Source organism: Passer domesticus, chromosome 3 (assembly GCF_036417665.1).
Source record: "Passer domesticus isolate bPasDom1 chromosome 3, bPasDom1.hap1, whole genome shotgun sequence".
NCBI classification, from domain to species: domain Eukaryota; kingdom Metazoa; phylum Chordata; class Aves; order Passeriformes; family Passeridae; genus Passer; species Passer domesticus.
Genome location: NC_087476.1, coordinates 54,366,608 through 54,380,797, shown reverse-complemented (window position 1 = coordinate 54,380,797; position 14,190 = coordinate 54,366,608). Strand labels below are relative to the sequence as shown.

The following is a 14,190-nucleotide window of genomic DNA, read 5'->3' as shown; positions in this document are numbered from 1 at the left end:
TCTCCTTCAAAAGTTTGCATTTCCCCTTCTACTCAGTAAGACCTCTGGCCAAAAGGAAGTCAATCTTACATATCTGCTTTAAAAGTAGCATTAAAGCCCTTATTGTTCATCCCAAAACTGCTCCTGCATGCCTTTAGTTTGGAAAATTCTGAGTAATGGTTTGGGGTTTTTTATACTTGAATAAGAAGAGAGCAGAAGATCATCACTCCCTGAGCTCCCACTAGTCTCAGCTGTAAGTTGTAAATTAACAGCTTATGGTCTGCTCATAGTGCATAAGAGGTGAGCTCTGGCCAGGTGTTTTGGCTCTCCTCAAAAACCAGGGTGGGAAGCTGAGGGATCATGAAAGGCTTTCAAACTGGATGCAGGGAGATGCAAAAGAATGCAATGTTGATGACTGAATGAGCAAATTAGGAAGCAGTTTGGCCCAAACTCAAGCTAGTTATAATTCACAAACTTACTTACAGAGATGTAATACATACTAATTAACCACAGGAAAAGACAGAGACTGAAGAAATATGAATTCTTTTGCAGGGAAAAAATTTACACTGCTGAAGCTCAAATCAGAAAACTGCATGCTGTTGACACAACCTGCCTTTCAATTTAGGATATATTTTAATTACCTAAGTATTCAAATGATGGTTAGATTGCTGAAGAAATTTCACAGCAGCAAAAACTCTGTCTGTGCTCTCGGCAAATAATCACTAAATGTGCTATCAGCTCCTCCATTCCAAATTGGCTTATGCCACTGAATCAACTGATGTGCAGATTAGAGAGCATTTCAGGTTTCCTGCCTTGTGAGTAAAAAGCTACTATGCAATCAAATCCATTACACATTTTAAAAATATTACTTATGCCACCTAACTATTAATGTTAATCACACAGTATCAGGAGAGATGTTTTCTTCACCCCGTCTGGAGTATTTGTTCATGCACTTAGAAAAATTTGAAATGCAAGATGAGCTTTACAGTTTCCAACACACTGCAGCAACTGAAATAGAACTGTATCATCTCATATGTCTTTAATTTTATCAGAGGACTCAGAAGAGTTCACATCAAATCAGTGAATCTGAGCAGTCCACGCAGCATCCTGACATAAATCAAGGGAAAGGCTTTGGGATTAGCCAGTTCTGTGTGTGGTACTGATTAAAAACATAGAAAATTCCCCTTGAGGCACTTTTCCAGCTTGGAGACTGAGGATATTATTCTCTGGTTCACTGTTAATGTGGCCCTGTATGGTCATTAAATGGGAAAAACGATATATAAGCAATATATCATTTCCTACTTCAACATGTTATTACTGCTCTCCATGATTTACCATGTACATGGGAATTACTGTGTTCACAGAATAAACATATTTATAGAACTGTCATTCATGCCTTAATAGTCCATGTAATTTCATTTTCTTAAAAGGCTGCTTCCTTCTGTTGCCTTCCTCCTCCTGTCTACCCAAAACGAAAAACATACTAACAAAAGTTTGAAAGTGTAAATGAATGCTATGGATTTCATGATAATAAATTAGAGTGTTTTAAATTACATCAGCCTTGAGAGAAAGAGAGAAAACTCTTTTGAGAAGCTGCCTGCAGCAAAGGGACCCGTTCCTCACATTCACCTGTAGATGGCATTCATCCCATTGCTGTATGTGGCTCTTATGAGGATCCTCTTCACGTTTGCCAGGATAGTCATGAACTCCCTCCTGCTGACTGGAACATCAGTGCCATGCACTGAGAAAGATTCTGGTTTCAGCACAATTTCTTCAGTGTGCTCTTCAGACGGCTGCAGGTGAATTATCCCTTTTGGAGTGCTGATTTTCAAGTCACCTCCCTAGAGAGAGCCATGAAAGAGAGAGATTTTAAACATGAAAAAGTCTTGCAAAAAAGCCCATTGGGGTACATGATTTATTGAATAATATATTTTACAAGAATAACAAATATCAGGAATAATACTCACTTTTCATAAACCTGAAATGGGCTTGCCTGATAGAACTGAAAAGCAGTGGAAAAGAAAGTTTGGGTTTTTCAGATAAAACCTACTGTCATGGTGCATGGCTCTACATTGGCAAAGGCAAATTCATATAATGCTGAGGTGGAAAAGAAGAGATCTACTGAAAGAACATCAAAGTGTAACCTCAAATGACCAACTAGTTTATTTCTTCATGGATGAACAGGAAGCATTATAATTTTCTAAGCTACTTACAATAGCTGCAATAATACCAGAGACTCCTTGAGATATTGAATCTTTTAGTTTTCTGAAGTATATCCATTTTCTCACACTAGAAATTAACTGAAAGTATGTGCACCCTTCTGTTTTGTGTCCTCAACCACCAGACTTCACACTGAACATCTGAAAAACCACACCATTTTCTCTTTCTTTCATTTTCTTTCTTTTTTTTTTTTTCTTTATTTCTGGCTTTGGCTGAAAATACTTTACCTCTATGACGACATCAGATTGAACCATCAATTTAGCTGTTTCTTCTTCTTCTTCTTCTTCTGTGACATCATAGGAGACTGTAAATTTCAGATGTCCTCCAGCAGCTGCTACCTGGGGGAAAAAAACACAGGAAAAAAATCTAATTAAATAAAAGAAAATGGGTCTTAACCACTTGGGGGCAGTTTTCTTGAGCATCAGTAGATTTCTAGTGTTGCAAAACCACATGCAGATCCCTGAGGATTACAGCTGTTGAAGTCTGCGAATTCCTTAAACCCACAGACTAACAGAAAAATCAGAAACAGATATGAAATCTGTGTAAATTTCCACTAGATACTTGCATTAGAGTTTTCAGTGTATTTGTTCAGTTATATGGTCCTCATTTAGACTGGCCTCTGTATCAGCAGCCTTAGCAACCTACAGAATATTCAATAACTTCAGTTTCATTGATGGAGCAAACTACCAAAAGAGAAAAAAAAGAGCTGTGATTTTTTATTTTTTTTTTTAGAATGAACTGTAACCTAAAGTAAGAATTTTCCCTGATGGAGTCAAATAAATTTACTTTAAAAGAATGTTTCAGCCCTTTCACTCAGTTTGACCCAGCCTATAATGTGAAAAGTCAACGACCAGGCTCTTGTGTCATGGCAATATATTTTTTCCATGCTCTTTTAGCCCCCAGGATCATGGCATTGACATAAGCTATTCCATCATAAATGGAATGTAGTATGATGCAAATCAAAAGTTGCAGACTTGAATGACAGAGTTCAGCACAGAAATAATGTTTTCTGTTAATTGATTGGAAGCAGCATAAGTAAATCAATCCTGCAAGAGCTACATTTTGGGTTTTAAATGTGTCTGCCTCAATCTTCATTGTGATGTGAGACTCCTCTCTGAGAATATTAAAATCACAGGGATTCTTCTGCCCTTCCAATGCCTACTGCTGAGCACAGAGCAAATTTGTGAATCTTTTACAAAGAGAATAATCTGGTTATTCTCAAAGACATATTTGTTCATCACACTGGATGGTTTTGCACACAGTAACAAAAAGTAGTGAAAGTCAACATCTTTATTATTTTAGGATGAATCTAATTCAAGGGGTGAAAAATAAACCCAAAAAACATTCCAGCATTTAAGGCCTGGTAATCAACTGATTTTGAATTAGTGATAAAGGTATATAAAAACCCCATATTGGAGTTAATTGTTGGGTTAAAGCCAGAAAATTCCCTCCAATTCATAACCTGGATCTTGGACCAATAGAATTGTAGGATCACATAATCATAGAATATGTCAAGCTGGAAGGCACTCCTACTAACTAGGTCACTCTCCTCTTCATATACTTTCATAGTCTGATGTCCTTGAGGTGCCCAAAAGTACACATGCTGCTTGAGATGAGGCTGCCCCAGTGCAGAGCAGAGCAGGACAACCCCCTCCCTTGCCCAGCTGCAATGTTGTCCCTGAGGCCCCCCAGGACATGCTTGGCCCTCCTGGCTGCCAGGGCACTGCTGGCTCATGCTCAGCTTGCCATCAACCCAAACCCCATGATCTCTTTCCACAGTGCTGCTCTCCAGGCTCTCACCTCACAATTTGTGTGTATAAGCCGGAGTACCCAATCCCAGGGACAGAATCCAGCAGTTGCTTCTGTTAGCTTTTGCTGGTGATGGTCCAGCTCTCTAGCCTGTCCAAGTCTCTCTGTAAGGCCTCCCTCTCCACCCCTGATGGAGTCTGCAGCTCCTCCTAGCTCAGTCACTAGCAAATAGTGGCATCACTTGTTTATCTACACAGTGTCCAAACCTGCTGGGACCAATGCAACTACTTAAAAGCCTTGATCATAACAACATGAAAAGACTTTTTTCTTGCTTGGATGCAGCTGTTACAGCATTTTTGTTTTGCCTGTGGTCAAGTCTAAGCACTGGTTTGTAACTGCTAGAGGAATGTAGAAAATATAGATATCTGAAATGCTGCAAGAAGTACCCAGAACTGCTTTCAGCTGTAGACAAATATTTCTGAAGAGTAACTTTTGCAGAATTTTATCATTTCTATTTCAAGTTCAGACTAACTATAAAGATTCAAGAAAGTGAAAATAATGGGAAAATAAAGATTAGGAAGTTTCAGGCAAACCATAAAAATTATGTATCAAGACAGGCTCCCCAGCTACATAACCTTTATTCCTAATACATAACCAACAGGAAACACGAGGAAATGGGTGGGTTGCCTAGTCCAAAAAAGAGAACAGTCAGAGGAAATGCGAAAATAATTTACCAAAACGTAGAAGTCTGGAGAGATGTAGTGGCCATTTTTATTTACCTGTGGCTACTGCAGGGAAGGCATGAAAAAGATGCAGCTTGATTATACAGAAAGCTGATTCTAAGGATAGTGAAAACAGTACCAAATTACTTGAAAATGTTATTGAAGTAGTTCCTTAATTAGCAGTATGTCAGAGATACTCTGGATATGATGCCTAAGAGTTGGAATATACCTAAGAAGTCTCTTGAGGTCTCTGCTAGCCACAGCAGTCTGAGTTTCAGCCTGCAACTGGCAAGATTTTCATTATCATGAACAGGATCACACAATGAAGACAAGATCCCCAAAAGACACTTGTTGTAGAGAATACGTCACAGTTCAGAGTACGTATTTACCTTGTATGGTATGTATAATACCAATACAGATTAGAAAAAAACTTGAACTTACATAAACCAAAAAGTACTACTTCCTTTTGTCATTGTTTGCAGTGGTAATTTCCTTCCTCTGCATATCTGAAGTACAAGTTCAGTCATAGGCAAAGGAATTCAGAGGTCAGTCCATGCGCTGCATGTCATCTTGTGCAAAAAGTACTTTTCTCTGAATTTTAAATATAACTGCAATACAGAAATTGGGCACACATGAGATCCCTCTACTTTCAGGTTTTCCTCTGTATCACCCAAAGATTCAGAGTTCTGCTTCGAGGACTGTCATCTGAGACCATCAACACCAAAGGGAACAGAGCATAAAAGTTTGCCTGGCTGGTGACAAAGATATGTATTGTTGAGGCAACAACAGCTGTATAAAAATGTCAAGAAAATTCCACAGAATTTCTGTTGTCTCTCCCACCTGTTTTTAGATTAATGTATCATATATTTCTTTCCAGCTTTGGAGGCAGAATCTGCGTGCTCAAGAAAAGTCACAGACTCAATAAGAAATAACAAGCATAGGAGAGAGAAAACACAGCTATCTTAGTTGTAATCCAAGAAGTTTCTGGCAGATAAGTTTTTTGGGCTTTTTGCAATTGTTCACTGCTAACTTTATTATTATGTTACATGCCCTTAAGAGAGCAGACAAGACTTTCTCACAACACCCAAACAGAGGGTCAACCAAAACTGAATCACAGAATAATGAGGTTGGAAGAGACCTCTAAGATCATCAAGTCCAACCTATGCCCTAACATCCCAACTAGACTATAGCACCAAGTGCCATGTCCAGTTTTTTTTTTAAACACATCCAGAGATGGTGATTCCACCACCTCCCTCGGAAGACAATTCCAGTGCTTTATTATTCTTTCAGTGAAAATTTTTTTCCTAATATCTAACCTATACCTTCCCTGACGTAGCTTGAGACTGTGTCCCCTTGTTCTGTCAGTTGCTGCCCGGTGGAAGAGACCGACACCCACCTGTCTACAACCTCCCTTCAGGAAGTTGTAGAGAGCAGTAAGGTCACCTCTAAGCCTCCTCTTCTCCAGGCTAAACAACCCCAGTTCCTTCAAACGTTCCTCGTAGGGCTTGTTTTCCAAGCCCCTCACCAGCCTCGTTGCTCTCCTCTGGACACGCTCAAGTATCTCAATATCCTTCCTAAATTGAGGGGCCCAGAACTGGACACAGTACTCAAGATGTGGCCTCACCAGTGCCGAGTACAGGGGGAGAATGACCTCCCTGCTCCTGCTGGTCACACAATTCCTAATGCAGGCCAGGATGCCATTGGCCTTCTTGGCCACCAAGGCACATTGCTGGCTCATATCCAATCGGCTGTCAACCAGCACCCCCAGGTCCCTTTCTGCCTGAACACTGTCCAGCCACACCGTCCCCAGCCTGTAACGCTGTAGGGGATTTTTGTGGCCAAAATGCAGAACTCGGCACTTAGACTTATTAAACTTCATACTGTTGGACTCTGTCCATCCATCCAACCGATCTAAGTCTCTCTGCAAAGCCCTCCTTCCTTCCAATAGATCAACACAAGCTCCCAGCTTAGTGTCGTCTGCAAATTTACTAATAAAGAACTCGATGCCCTCATCCATGTCATCTATAAAAATATTAAATAGAACTGGTCCCAGTACAGACCCCTGAGGGACACCACTGGTGACTGGTTGCCAGCTGGATGCAGCACCATTCACAACCACTCTTTGGGCCCGGACATCCAGCCAGTTCCTAACCCAGCGAAGAGTGCTCCTATCCAAGCCACGGGCTGCCAGCTTTTCCAGGAGTGTGCTGTGGGAGACAGTATCAAAGGCCTTGCTGAAGTCTAAATAGACAACATCCACAGCCTTTCCTGCATCCATCAGACGAGTTACCTGGTCATAGAAGGAGACCAGGTTGGTCAGACATGACCTACCCTTCATAAACCCATGCTGACTCGGTCTGATACCCTGGCCATCCTGTAAGTGCTGTGTGATAGCACTTAGTATGAACCGTTCCATTATCTTACCTGGTACTGAGGTCAGGCTAACTGGCCTGTAATTACCAGGATCCTCCTTACCACCTTTTTTGTAAACAGGTGTCACATTGGCCAGTTTCCAATCATCTGGAACCTCACCAGTGAGCCATGACTCCTGGTAAATGATGGAGAGCGGCTTGGCAACCTCATCTGCCAGCTCCCTCATCACCCTAGGGTGGATCCCATCTGGTCCCATTGATTTATAAATATCCAAGTGTCCCAGCAGTTCTCTGACTGCCTCCTCTTGGATAATAAGAGGACCATTCTGATCCCTGGCACCACCTACCAACCCTAGAGGACAGTTGTCATGAGGATAAGCTGTCTTACCACTAAAGACTGAGGTGAAGAAAACATTAAGCACTTCCGCCTTTTCCGCATCTTTAGTAACTAGTTTGCCTGCTCCATCCAATAAGGAACCGAGGTTGGTTATACCCTTCCTTTTACCATTAATATATTTGTAAAAACTTTTTTTATTATTTTTAACAGAAGTTGCCAAGTTGAGTTCAAACTGAGCTTTGGCCTCCCTAATTTTTTTTCTACATGCCCTGGCAGCACCCTTAAATAATTCCTCAGAAATCACTCCCTCCTTAAAAAGATGATACATCTTTTTCTTATTTCTAAGTTCCTTCAAAACCTCATTACTCATCCAGACTGGACGTTTGCCTCGTCTCCTCATCTTTCGGCACACAGGGACAGTCTGTTCTTGTGCCCTCAAGATCTCTGCTTTGAAGCACACCCATCTCTCCTGGACTCCTTTGTTTTTAAAGGCTGTTTCCCAAGGAATTCTCTGGATAAGTCTTTTAAATAGGCCAAAATCTGCCCTCCGGAAGTCCAGTGTAGAGATCTTATTGATATTCCTCCTTATTTCACCAATTATTGAGAATTCTATAGTTTCATGATCACTATGCCCCAAGCGGCCTACAACCTCCACATCACCTACCAGTCCATCTCTATTTGTAAACAATAGGTCTAACATAGCCCCTCCCCTGGTGGGTTTGCCCACCAGTTGTGACAAAAAGTTATCCTCCACACATTCTAAAAACCTTCTAGATTGCTGTTTTTTTGCTGTATTGAGTTCCCAGCAGATGTCTGGTAGGTTGAAGTCACCTACAAGAACAAGGGCTGATGATCCTAAGACTTTGTTCAGTTGTTTATAGAATAAGTTGTCCACCTCTTCATCCTGGTTGGGTGGACGATAGCAGACTCCCAGTAGGATGTCAGCCTTGTTGGCCTTCCCCTTAATTTTTACCCATAGGGACTCAACTTCATCATCATTAGTCTCAATATCTGTGACATCCAAAACCTCCCTAATATAAAGGACCACCCCTCCACCTCTTCTCCCTTTTCTGTCTTTTCTGAAGAGCTTGTAGCCATCCAGTGCAGTGCTCCAACTATGTGAGTCATCCCACCACGTTTCTGTGATGGCAAGTACATCATAGTCCTGCTGATGCACCATGGCCTCCAGCTCTTCTTGTTTGTTACCCATGCTGTGTGCATTGGTATACATGCATCTCAGCTGGCTGCTGATTTCTCCCCTAACACAGTCTTACCACCCTTGGGCCTGCTTCCAAACAGCCCAGCTGCATCCCCTTCCCCCTTCAAACCTAGTTTAAAGCCCTCTCAATAAGGTCTGCCAGTTCATGAGCTAAAAACCTCCTACCCTTAACAGAGAGATGTACCCCATCTGATTCCAATAGAGCAGGTGCCATAAAGGTTGCTCCATGATCAAAGAATCCAAAATTTTGCCGATAACACCAACCCTTGAGCCATTTGTTAATGATATGAGTTTTCCTATTCCTTTCATTATTTTTCTCTGCCACCAAAGGGACTGAGCAGAACACTACCTGTGCACCTATCCTATCAACCACTTGACCCAGTGCCCTAAACTCCCTTTTAATCACCTTGACACTCCTCTTTTCAATCTCATCACTGCCAGCTTGGAGTATCAGCAGTGGGTAATAATCAGAGGACTGAATCAGCCTAGGAAGCTTCTCAGTGATGTTTCGTATCTGGGCCCCAGGGAGGCAGCAGACCTCCCTGTGGGATGGGTCAGGTCGACATACGGGGCCCTCTGTCCCCCTCAGAAGGGAATCACCCACCACGATTACCCTTCTTTTTTTCTTAACATTAGAGGTGGTAATCATTTTTTTAGGCAAGTCATAATTGGGAGGCTCACTGGGTAGATAATTTTCCTCTAAATCATCTCTCTGGCTGTCTAGATCCAGTGCCTCATACCTATTCTGAAGTGGCACCTGGCTAGGGGATGGGGGGCAGGAGGGATTTTTGTTATTACCACCCCGAGCAGGGACCCATTTCCACTCCCCTTCATCTACCAGGTGCCCCTCTATTGCCTGAGAGTGGAAGACATATGAGCCCTCTGACTCCTGGTGGGCCTCCCTTAAAGATGTAAGGGCTGAACTCCACCAGTCTATTTCCTTTTCACTATCCCTGATACTCCTTAACCTTTCGACTTCTTCCCTAAGCACAGCCACTAGCGAAAGGAGGTCATTCACTTGTTCACACCTCAGGCAGGCCTTCTCCATAACATCCCCTGAAGCCACTGATAAGCTCAAACACTCCGGGCAGGAATGAGTCTGTATAGACGCATCCTTTTTGGAGGGCTCTACTTGGTCATATACACTTGTACCAACCACGGATTTTGACCGGGTTAAAACCATTGCTTAGGAGAAAGCCCAAGATCAATCAACCAATAAAACAATACTTCACCAAACTAGCTGGAACCTGCAGCCCTGCCTGCTTGCCCTGCCTGCGCGAACTGCTGTGACCCTGTTTGCCTGCTCCTGTTCGCTGCACTCCGGGTCGCCGCGCTCCCCAGAGGTCTCTTATAATGCGTCACTCCAGAACAAGGAAGCTCCACCTCCTGCTCCTGAGTGGCTCACAAAGCAAAGCCCCACACCTGTTCAGTATTACCTATAATGGGTCACTCAGGAACAAGGAAGCTCCACCTCCTGCTCCTGAGTGGCTCACAAAGCAGAAAAGATGTTTCCTTTCCTGTGAATAAATGCCCATGCTCAACAGCAAAAGAGCTGGGAGGTAGGAGGAAGAACCCAGCACTACCCTGTGTAAAGCATGTTTTGATATTATATGCTTGTCCCACTAAAATTACCTTCAAGCCAAGATAAGTGATAGTAGACCAAAAATACTTGGAGCACTGAAGAATAACAACATTTCTACAAATATTAGCAAGGCTAGAGATGAGGAAAGCTTGCATCTCTTCATATGGAAAACAAACTTTACAAGTCTTTCTCTTCCTGCACTTAGTGAATGTGCTGCTTTCCCAAGGCAAGCTGTCAGGGTCTCTCCTGCTAATGTCCTTGGAGAATATCTCCTTCTTATACAGATGTATATTCCATCTTGTTGTTGAGTTACCACATAAAGATTCATGCTCTGCCTCTCCAATGTCTCTTGTAACTCTCCTGTAAAGGTTTAGCACTTAGCCCACTGCACTGCAGGCAGCCCTGTTTCTTCTGAACATCTGCCAAATGTAACTTCAGATTAGGAGCTATCTCCGTTAAACAGGGTGCTGATTACAATCCCTTATCTCATTAAGCAGTAAAATGCTCTTCTGTCAGTTAAGAAGAGACTCATTTTGTGATTAAAGCACCTAAATATGAACTGGAGCATCTGATATGGCACTAAATGGTTATGTGTAGGCAACTGGAAGAAGTCCTCTGTAGAGTCAAAGGAAAGTGGCTGGTCGGTGACCCCACCAAAGGACAATCTTCAAATCATTCCACTTTGTATTTATATTCAAAAAGCAACTTAGAAGACATAAAATTTCACAAATGAATAAATAATTATGCACTCAGTGTATTGTTGAAATAGAACAAATACACGTTGCTCAGATATTTCATAGTAAAATCTACACAACGATGGGTTTAACTAATAGGGGCTTGGATTTCAGGCCTAATCCAAGAGAACACAACACCTTCAAAACTAAAATTATATTACTGCATTAAACTAGGTTTAGACCAATACTCATGCAACATCAGATTTTCAAACCAGTGAAATAAAAAGCATCATAGAATCATAAGACTCATTTACGTTGGAAAAGAACTGTGAGACCCTCAAGTCCAACCATTAATCCAACAATGCCAAGTCCACTAGTATACCCCATCCTTAAGCGTTAACAAATATCAACAAGTTGAACTATCTTTTCCCTCTTCACTGGTAGTGGTTGTGGCAGAAATATAGTCAGTGACATATTGTACTAGAGAGACAAGCATTATAGAGTGTTAATATTTTTATTAGACCAATATAGGTACAATACAACTATAGTAGGGTAAAAGGATTTGGAAAAACATGAATTCTTCTTTCTATGATACAATTATATACATGGTCATACAATTAGAACTATACCAAATGAACAAATGCTACCAGAAAATTTAAAAAGGGGGGAAAAATGTGCAAAGGCTACAAATATGAATGAGCAGAACATTTCTGTGGAGAATGTTAACACACGTATAGTTGAATAAAAAACCCAAGGAGTCTCACAGCAAGGTGCTAATAGTAACTGAAAGTTGTAAGAGGTAGTAATGTTTTCTTATTCTGGAAGACATTCACAAAACAAACACCCCACTTGTTTCTTGATACACCTGTGAATGTTATTTGCTTGCTGCCATGATTGTGAGAAATTACACAGATATTCACCCAGTCTTCCAGTGGCTTTGTCATATTCCTTTGGCATTATCTAAAAATTATGCTTGAAGGTACTGGAATGATAACATAGCTTAACATCCCCCGCTAGCCTTCTTGAATTTCCATGAAATAGAGCTGCAATGAAAGGTTGAAGTTGATTTGGACTCTTTCACCTTCACAAACTCTCTAGGCACGCATTTATTTTATGACACGGATTTCAGCAAATGTAGAGATATCTGTCACCAGACTATCAGCACTTCCCATGTGAAGGAAATCCTTTAAATAAAGTAAGATTTTTCCCAGTTTACTTGTGGTGACAAAGTTGGTCCATAATTCATCAACACTTAAGCATCTGTGTTATGGTTTGATGAGCCACTGAACAATGTACCACCTTAACTGATGGCTAAGTGCAGCCCGCTCAGTGCAGAAGGGAATGGACCAAGGGCTCCTTTTTCTCCCTTAATTTACTTGTGTTGAAGGAAATATTTCACTGGTAATTCAGCTCTCATCTGGGTTATTATCTTCTTTATGAAAAAGTACCAGCTGTAAATTTATGATATTTAATTGGATTTTGCTGATCCAGTCTTCGAGCTAGTGGTAGTGTGAGGAAAGGCAGGGACTAGAAAAGAATTCTGATAGAACCATCACCAAGAAGACGTCAAACCTTTCTTCATTTAGTAATAGCTCTCAGTAAAGATTGCATGTGTTAGTTCTACTCCAGATCCAATTAGAGATTAAATAGACTCTCCTCTCTTAGACAGATTGAATTTAGATAGGATATAAAAGCTCTTCTGAGGCATTAGAGCAATATTTCAGATAAAGCAGGGAGCAGAATAATCATGTTTTATTTGAATGACAGTATAGTTCTGGCTAGCTTAAAAAAAAGTCAGTTTTCATTATAGGGAAGTTAAACTTTTCCCCTGAAAAAATGGACTCTTTCCCAAAACTTTCTGCCATCTAGAGTTCCCCCAGCTCTATGCCAGCTGGTTCACAATCCTCGTTTCCCTGCTCAAGTACACCCAAAATTCTTCTGCATAATTTGATGTTACATTATACTTATTTTCACTTTTTCGGAACACTGCTTCCAGAGAAGTATAGCAAGTAAGGGAGTAAGTTTAAGTAAAGAAGCCTGACTACTTATCAGTGGTTGGCTCAATTGCTTTCCATGAGAATCTGTCTACAATATTGAACCATTCAAAGAGAAAACTTAGAATTTCAAACCATTCATTGTCATCTTCAGTTTCTTCAAACAGACCACTCCAACAGCCAAGATTTCAAAGTCATTCTTTCCTGGAATCTTATTCAGAATGTTATGATACAGGCTCTTTAATTTTTACTATTTCCTCTGCTGATCCTACATTAAGGCAGACTTGAGTAAAAGAAAAAGGGGTTTTATTCAAATTCCTATTGAAAGGAGTTTTATTCACAAATATTGTGACTATGTTGTTTCATTAGACAATGGAGCAACATATTCACAATAAATCTTAATATTTAAAATTTTCCCAGCAATGGAAAGAACCATCAAATCTGTGGGTTTATTTTTTTCTTTTTTTTTTCCCTAAGTGAATGGGTTTTTTTAGAAGACAAATAAAACTTGTCCAAAGAGTAAGCACAATTCATAAGGAGCATTGAAAACTCTACTAAATTGAATTTCTTATGTACCTTGACCATGTTTCTTCCCTATTTATGCTCAATACCTGAGAAACTGGGACCCTTCCAGAACACTTATTAGTCTTAACTAAGCAGTCTTTCACAGCATCTGATCACTTGGCCATAGGAAGAATATCCTGTACCTATCAGAGATATACTGTGTATTCAGATTCAAACACAATGGAAACATTAGGCAAGAAAGAACGCCAACAGGGTAAGATATTAAAATCAAGTGAGTTTCTCCTTAATAATCCCTTGAAGGTATCCCTTGCTTTTGCTAGAATATCAGTAGATCAAGTGTAACCAGACAACTTAAACTTATCTGATTTTTGGTGCTGGTGTCTTTTCCTTCTTGATTCAGAAGTTCAAGGCATAATTTTGGTATAGAAGTTGATAATGTCTGCCATCCTAAACATGACAATCTTATGAGTATTTCCAGGCCTTCCATATTTAAAACAGTTTGTCACAAACAATTTAGACCAATGAAAATATTGCACAATTCCTTTGATTCAATATATCTGCTAAGAAGCATTTAAATGGTAAATATTTTAAAAAAATCAATAAGAAACTTCTTATATTTTTCAAAATTATATCCATAAACTCAGCCCAGTCTCACTGTTACTGAGATACTGTATTAAAGGTATCATTTCATAACCCTAGTTCTCTTCCTCTTTGGATGAACTGGACTGTATTATTTGGATGTCTAAATAAAATACAATTGCTCATTGTGTTTAATATATAATGTTGAAACATTCAATTATGTCATGGAACACTAAAA

The 14,190-nt window shown here is 40.4% G+C and overlaps 1 protein-coding gene across 4 annotated transcripts in view; it reads right to left on the bottom strand.

The window, feature by feature from the left end:
• The window catches only part of LAMA2 (laminin subunit alpha 2), a 340,056-nt gene that overhangs the window by 153,010 nt on the left and 172,856 nt on the right, over positions 1-14,190 (bottom strand). For all 4 annotated transcript variants that reach the window (XM_064413130.1, XM_064413127.1, XM_064413128.1 and 1 more), the window contains exons 13-14: positions 2,427-2,537; positions 1,609-1,820 (exon numbers count right to left, since the gene is read on the bottom strand). In XM_064413130.1, the coding sequence (XP_064269200.1) occupies positions 1,609-1,820; positions 2,427-2,537 (323 nt within the window). The remainder of the gene's footprint in view (positions 1-1,608; positions 1,821-2,426; positions 2,538-14,190) is intronic.